The 8,135-nt window shown below is 39.4% G+C and overlaps 1 protein-coding gene and 1 pseudogene across 1 annotated transcript in view; one reads left to right on the forward strand and one right to left on the reverse strand.

Moving 5' to 3' along the window:
* Window positions 1–8,135, forward strand: part of PRDM10 (PR domain containing 10) — a 103,851-nt gene that overhangs the window by 75,770 nt on the left and 19,946 nt on the right. The window contains exon 20 of the mRNA XM_006873085.1: window positions 1,972–2,203. Within this exon, the coding sequence (XP_006873147.1) occupies window positions 1,972–2,203 (232 nt within the window). The remainder of the gene's footprint in view (window positions 1–1,971; window positions 2,204–8,135) is intronic.
* LOC102821496 lies at window positions 395–2,514 on the reverse strand (annotated as a pseudogene).

Consider the following 8,135-nt stretch of genomic DNA (forward strand, 5'->3'; position numbering starts at 1 on the left):
GAAAGCCTCATCTTTCTCCCGCGGAGCAGCTGGTAGTTTCGAACCGCTGACCTTAAGGTTCGCAGCCCGATTCGTAACCACTACGCTACCAGAGCTCCTGAATTGAGTGAAGGTTTATAGGGCAGATCATTAATTTTACATTTAACAAATCATTGCAATGATTGTAATCCCCTCCATGCACTATCAGCTAACAATATTTACCTCTATTATTTATTTATTTATTTATTTTGATGTACACATTCCACACTGAAAAAAATATATTTGTTTAAATGTTCAAAGGGCACATTTTGCAAGCCAGCCTCCTGTCTGCAGGCACACTGCCTTTCTCATTTCATTGATTTATAGTCCTCTGCTGCTCTAAGAGTGCACAAGTTTTGTAGGTAGAAATAAATGCCTAATCTACTTCTTCCAAGCAAGATGCATCCTCATCGCCCTCAAAGGATGTGGGGGAATCTCATCAGGAACAGTAGCATTAGGTGCCTCATCTGTCACTTCATCTTCATCAATACCTAAACCCAGCTTGATCCTTTGGTAGACGTGGGTGGAGGAGGTCTGGGGATCCTCATGGGAGAAGCCAGAAGACAACAGTGCGTTTCAAAGAGCAGGACTTCTAGGCCTTTGACGGTTTTGTCATTCTTGTCTGCTTCAGCCTTCTGTCTCAGTGTCTCCACGATGGGGTCATCTGGATTGATCTCCAGGTGTTTTTTTGGCTATCATGAAGCCCATTGTAGAGTTGTCCCAAAGTGCCTGGGCTTTCATGATCTGTTCCATGTTGGCTGTCCAGCCATATGTACTAGTCGCAGTGCAGCAGGGTAAAGCCACAAGTCTATTGGAGATTGTCGTCTTCTCAACCTTCTTATCAAAGAGTTCCTTCATGAGGTTACAGAGGATCTCAAACTTGGCCTTGCTCTCTTTCATTTTCTTCTTCTCCTCTTCATCCTCAGGTAGCTCTAGGCCTTCCTTGGTAACTGAGACCAGGCTCTTCCCATCACTGCTTGAGCTGTTGTACACAGTGCTCGTCGATAGGCTCAGTCATATACACAACCTCAAAGGCCCACTTCTGTACTTGCTCTTCAAAAGCAGAGTTGGTTACCTGTACTTTGTTCTCATCAGTGATATAATAGATGAAATTCTGGGTCTTTTTCATGCGAGAAACATACTCAGAGAGATAAGTCATTTCATGTCCAGGCTGGGAAGTGTGATAGTGCAGCAGCTCAGAAAGGCATCATTGGTTAGTAGAGTCTTCATGGATTCCAAGCTTCAGGTTCTTAGAGAATGCCTTATAGAATTTCTTATAGTTCTCCTTGTCTTCTGCCAACTCAGAGAAGAAATCAAGGCACTTGTTAACACTGTTTTTGTGGATAATCTTCAACATTTGCTCTGCTGGAGCATTTCTTAGGAGATGTTGAGGGGCAGGTCCTTAAAGTCAACCACACCTTGGATGAAGTTGAAATAGTCTGGTATTAGCTCACCACAGCTGTCCATGATGAACACAACATAAAAGTTAATGTTCTTTTTCTTGTTCTCAAAGAGATCAAAAGGAGTCCAATGAGGGGTAAAGAGCAGTACCCTGAATTCCAGCTGACCTTCTACAGAGAAGTGATTCACCGCCCACTGGTATTCCCAGTCATTTTTAAGCCTCTTATAGAATTCCCCATATTCTTCTTTGGTGATGTCATCAGGATTTCTGGTCCAAGTGGACTTGATCTTGTTTAGTTCTTCTTGGTCAATATCTTTTATCTTCTTAGTCTTCTTTTTTGTGTTCTTACCACTACCATCTTCTTCATCTGAGCCCACATCTTCAATCTTGGGCTTATCTTCTTCATCCTTATCTTCTTTCTCACCTTTCTGTTCCTCTGCCTCATCATAACTGATTTTCTTCTCTTGTTCCTTCTCCAGATAATGAATGATTGGAGAATCTATGAACTATGAGCGCTTCTTCACTACTTGTTTGACTCGCCTCTCCTCTAGGTAGTCTGGTCTTCTTTAGAGAGCAAAATCCCGACCAGTGGGCTCACCATGGTCAGCATGAACAATAAAGGAAACCCTAGTAAAAGACTCCCAGCCATATTGCTCATCATCATTATGCTTTGTGACCACAACCATTTTCTCTGCCACCAAATAGGCAGAATAAAAGCCAACACCAAATTGCCCAGCCCTGGAAATACCTGCACCAGCCTGGAGAGCTTCCATAAATGCTTTGGTACCAGACTTAACAATGGCTCCTAAATTATTTATAAGATCAGCCTTGGTCATGCCAACACTGGTATCCACCAGAGTTAGAGTATGTTCCTGGGGGTTGAGGATGATGTCAATGTTCCGCTCTTTACCACTGTCTAATGTAAAAGGATCTGTTAGGCTCTTGTAGCAAATCTTGTCTAAAGCATCAGAAGCATTAGAGATCAACTCTTGGAGGAAAATTTCCTTGTAGGATTAGAAGGTATTGATAATGAGTGCCATATGTTGGTCAATCTCTACCTGAAAGGCAAAGGTCTCTACCTCCTCCTCTTCATGGTGCACTCCTCAGGCACTTTGAAGGGGAAGGGCTGCAAGTAGCTAACAGCAGTGGGTAGGCTCTGAGAACAGCTCACATGAGGCGCACGGGGGTGACTCAAGAGACTCAAGATCTATCTTGAAGTACAGTGCTGTCTGTTGACAGGGTAATATCCATACACCTACAAGGAAGACCAAGGAGCTCTGGTAGTGTAGTGGTTAGGAGTTGGGCTGCCAACCTCAAGGTCAGCAGTTCGAAATTACCAGCAGTTCTGTGGGAGAAAGTTGAGGCGTTCTGCTCCCGTAAAGATTTACAGCCTTGGAAACACTGTGCAGGGTCACTATGAGTCGGAACCGACTCCATGGTACTTAACAACAACAACAACAAGGAAGACCAGTTAATACCACTATTATTCAAATTTATATACCAACCATTAAAGTCAGTGATAATGAAATTGAAGAATTCTTCCATCTTTTTCGGTCTGAAATTGATCAAACATGTAATCAAGATGCATTAATCATTACTAGTGATTGGAATGCAAATTTTGGGAACAGAGTTGTCAAAGTCTTTATTTTGCTTGGATCCATAATATATATTCATAGAAAGAACAGTCAAGAAATCAAAAGATGTATTGCAGTAGGCAAATCTACTGCAAAAGACCTCTTTAAAGTGTTCAAGAACAAAAATGTCAGTTTGAGGACTAAGGTGTGCCTGACTCTTGAGTGCCATGGTATTTTTCATCTTCTCATATGCATGGGACAGGTGGACAGTGAATAAAGAAGACCAGAGAAGAATTGACACACTTGAATTATGGTTTTGGATAAAAAATTTGAAAGAACTATGGACTGCCAGAAGAGCAAGCAAATCTATCTTGGAATAAGTATAGCCAGCCAGAATGTTTCTTGGAAGTAGAGAATGGTGAGATTTCTTCTCTCTTAACTTTGAACGTGTTATCAGGAGGAACAAGTCACTGGAAAAAGACATCATGCTTAGAAAAGTGGAGGGTCAATGAAAAAGAAGAATACCCCAATGAGATGGATTGACACAGTGACAGCAATTAATTGGCTTAAATTTAACAACAATTGTAATGATGGTGCAGGACTGGGCAGTGTTACATATTGTTGTCCATAGTGTCGCTGTGATTCAGAACTGACTTGAAGTCACCTAACAACAAATGCTACATCTTGGGTATGTAAAGATTGATGTTAGTAATAATGTTGTTGTTAGGTGCCACCAAGTTGGTTTTTACTCATAGCTGTTCCTGAGGAGCAGCTGGTGGGGTTGAGCTTCTAACCTTGTGGTTAGCAGTCCAGTGCTCACATTAATTAGTGGAGGAATTGGTAGTTCAGTGGTAGGGTTCTCATTTTCCTTGAAGGAGACCTGCCTGGACTCAATTCCTGGGCAATGCATCTGATGTGCAACTTCCACTTGTCTGTCCATAGATCTTGTGTGTTGCTATGATGCTGAACAGGTTACAGTGGTTTCAGTATGGCTTCCAGATGAGGAAGAAAGGACTGGTGATGAAAACCTATGGATCACAGCAGTCCAGTCATGGACACAAGGCTAAGCACAGTTTTATTCTGTTGTGCATGGGTACGCCATAATTCATGGCCCTACTCTATAGCAGCAAAAACCAATATCAATTAAGGTCTTCTATGTGACTTTAAAGTGTTAAAGAGCAAAGATTTCATTCTGAAGACTAAGGTACTCCTGACTCAAACCATAGTATTTTCAGTGACCTCATATACGTGTGAAAGTTGGACAATGAATAGGGAAGACCATAGAAGAATTGATGCATTTGGTTTATGGGGTTGGAAAAGAATATTGAAAGTACTATGGACTGCCAGAAAAACATATAACTCTATGTTGGAAGAAGTATAGCCAGAATAGAGGTCATCTCAAGAACAGATTTGATGCATCAGACGCTAATGACCAAAGACCACAAGAGTTATGGGATGACATCAAGAACACCATACAGGAAGAAAGCAAAAGGTCATTAAGACAAGAAAGAAGGAAAAGACCAAAATGGATGTCAGAAGAGACTTTGAAATTGTTCTCCAGGATAGAGATGTTAAAGCAAATGAAAGACACGAGGAGATAAAAGAGTTGAAGAGAAAATGTCAAAGGTTAGCTCAAAAAGACAGTCACGTATTATAATGAAATATGTAAAGACCTGGAGTTAGAAAATCAAAGGGGAAAAACATACTCAGTGTTTCTGAAGCTGAAAGAACTGAAGAAAAAATGTAAGCCTTGACTTAAAAATTTGAAGGATTCTATGGGGAAAATATTGAATGATGCAGGAAGCATCAAAAGAAGATGGAAGGAATACACAGAGTCACTGTGCCAAAAAGAAATGGTCTCTATTCAACTATTTCAAGAGGTAGCATGTGATCAAGAGTCAATTGTACTGAACAAAGAAGTCCAAGGTACACTGAAGGCATTGGCAAAGAACAAGGTTCTGGGAATTGATGGAATACGAATTGATATCTTTTTTAAAAAAAATCTGATGTAGAACAGTCACTGGCAGTATTCACTCATCTGTGCCAAGAAATTTGGAAGACAGCTACCCACCTAGCTAACTGATTGGAAGAGATCTATATTTGTGCCCATTCCAAAGAGAGGTGACCCAATGGAATACAAAAATCATTGCACAGTATCATTAATATCATTTGCAAGTAAAATTTTGCTAAAGATATTTCAAAAATGTCTGCAACTGCTAGAAGCTCAAGTTGCATTCAGATGAGAACATAGAATAAGACATATCATTGCTGATGTCAGATGGATCTTGATGGACAGCAGAGAATACCAGAAAGATGTTTACCTGTGCTTTATTAACTGCAAAGGCTTTAGACTCTCTGAATCATGAAAGCTATGGATAACATTACAGGAATGGGAATTCCAGAACACTTGATTGTGCTCATGAGGAACCTGTACATAAAACAAGAGGCAGTTGTTCAAATGGAATGTGAGGACACTGCATGGTTTAAAATTATGAAAGGTGTGTGCCAGGGTTGTATTCTTTCACTTTGTATGCTGAGCAAGTAATCCAAGAGGCTGGATTATATGAAGAAAAGCATAGCATAAAGATTGGAGGAAGATTCATAAACAACCTGCAATATGCAGATGATACAACCTTGCTTGCTGAAACCTAAAATAACTTAAAATATGTATTGATTATGATCAAAGACCACAGCCTTTGGTATGGGTTGCAGCTCAATGTAAAGAAAGTAAATATCCTCACAACTTGACCATTACATAACTTCGTGTTCAATGGAGGAAAGATTGACATTGCTAAAGACTTGATTTTGCTTGTATCTGCAATCAGCACACATGCAGGCAGCTGCCAAGAAATCAGATGACGTATTGCATTAGGCAAATCTGCAGAAGACCCTTTAAAGTGTTTAAGAACAAAGGAATCAGTTTGAGGACTCAGATGAGATGCCCTGACCCAAGTCGTGATAATTTCAATAGCTTCATATGTGTGTGAAATATCAACCATGGAAGAATTGATGCTTTTGAGAAGACTATTAAAAGTGCCATGGACTGCTAGGAAAACAAATAAATCAGTGTTGGTCAACGTACAACCAAAATGCTCCTTGTTGTTGTTGTTGTTAAGTGCCGTCGAGTCGGTTCTGACCTATAGCGACCCTGAATAGGGTTTCTGAGCCTGTAAATCTTTATGGGAGCAGAAAGCCTCATCTTTCTCCTGCAGAGCAGCTGGTAGTTTTGAACTGCTGACCTTGCTGTTCGTAGCCCAATTTGTAACCACTATGCTACCAGAGCTCCTTAAATGCTCCTGAGAACCCAGGATAATGAGACTTAGTCTCTCATACTTCAGATATACTTTCAACAGAGACCAATCCCTAGATAAGGACATTATACTTAGTGAAGTGGAGAGTCATGGAAAAAGAGAAAGATCACCAATTAGAAGGATTGGCACAATGGCAGTAGCAGTGGGGTCAAGCATAACAATTAGGAGTATGGCGCAGGACTGGGAAGTATTTTGTTCTGTTTTACATAGGGTTGCTATGAGTTGGAACCGACTTGATGACACCTAACAACAATAACAACAACACTGTTGATTTTAAGATGACTCAGGGGATATTTTTTTGTTTATGGTTTAGGGATTTTCCCAGGGCAATAGGTTTTTTAAAACTTTTTTTAAAATTCCCTTTTGTTTGTTTGTTTGTGTGTGTGTGTGTGTGTGTGTGTATGGGGTGTGTACTCACAAACACTTAGGAATATGTAATCATTTAAACAACCAGTGGGACATTCTGCAAGCCTGCTTCCTGGCTGCAAGCACACAGCCATTCTCTTTCCATGAGTCTAGAGTCCTCAGCTGCTCTGTTTTGCATTTAAAATTGTTTTGCTCTGACCTTTGTTACATCCTTTCCTCTAGTGTGTTTAGGCTTTAGTTGGTTAGTCTCTTCCTAGAGTTCCTAGATGTTGAGATTGGCTGGTAATTTTAGATTTCTTTTTTCTAAATGTAGGCAGTTATTGCTATAATTTTCATTCTGATTATGGCCTTCTCTCCATTCCAAAAGTTTTGGTATGTTATACTTTCATTTTTATTTCACTCTTAAGTAATTTATTGTTTTTGTTTTGATTTCTTCCTTGAACCACTGGTAGTTTAATAGTGTGTTGCTTAATTTCCATGTGTTCATGTATTTTCCAGTTTGTTTTTCATTTCTATTATTGATTTTTGTGGGAGAAAAATGACTGAAAGAAATCTGCTCTTATAAAGATTTAAAAAGCATCATAGACCCTATACAGGGTCACTTTGAGTCGGAACAGACTCCACAGCACTTAACAATTATAATTATTGACTTCTAGCTTCACTCAGTTATGGTCAGAGAAAATACTTTGTATGAATTCAGTCTTTATAAATTTATCAATACTTTCTTTGTTACCTAAAATATGGTCTGTCCTGGAGAGGGTACTGGAGTAGAATGTATATTGTGTTGTTTTGGGGTAGAGAGTTCTGTATATTTATCTGTTATATCTAGTTGGTTTGTAGTATCATTCAGGTCCTTTTGCTTCCTTGTTGATCTTTCTACAGGTCTGTCCAATATGGAAAATAGTATATTGAAGTCTCCAACTATTGTTGTAATACTATTTTTCTCTTAAATTCTATCAGCGTTTGCTTTATGTATTTAGGTGCTGATGTTTTGTGCATATATATGATTACTAAATCTTGATTAATTGGCCCTTTTACCACTATCTGAGGGTAAGTCAGAATGTATTGCTACAAATTATATAAGCCTTTACTAAGCACAGACATCAAACTGTGAAGTTATTGTTTCTTGACATATCAAAGTCTATATACTTCTGAAAGTGGTGTTTTCACCACTAATCCTTCCCCAAATAATTCTTTGTTCTTCATTTTATACTACATCAAATGGGGCAGTTTTGGCATCCCAAAGGACTCAAATCGTATTCCTTTGAAATGTTGCATTTCGGGAGCAAAAAGAAGTCAGAAAGGGCTATAGAGTAGATGGGATTAGGTTTCCCAATGAAATTCTTGATACTCTCCACTTTCCTGTCCTTTTTTTTAAATCACCAAAGCAATGTTCAGTTTTCTAAAATGTCTTCATAATAAGCCTCCCCATGGAGCTCTGGTAGCGTAGTGGTTACGAATCGG

This window comes from Chrysochloris asiatica, unplaced genomic scaffold (assembly GCF_000296735.1).
Source record: "Chrysochloris asiatica unplaced genomic scaffold, ChrAsi1.0 scaffold00222, whole genome shotgun sequence".
In the NCBI taxonomy this organism is placed as follows: Eukaryota; Metazoa; Chordata; class Mammalia; order Afrosoricida; family Chrysochloridae; genus Chrysochloris; species Chrysochloris asiatica.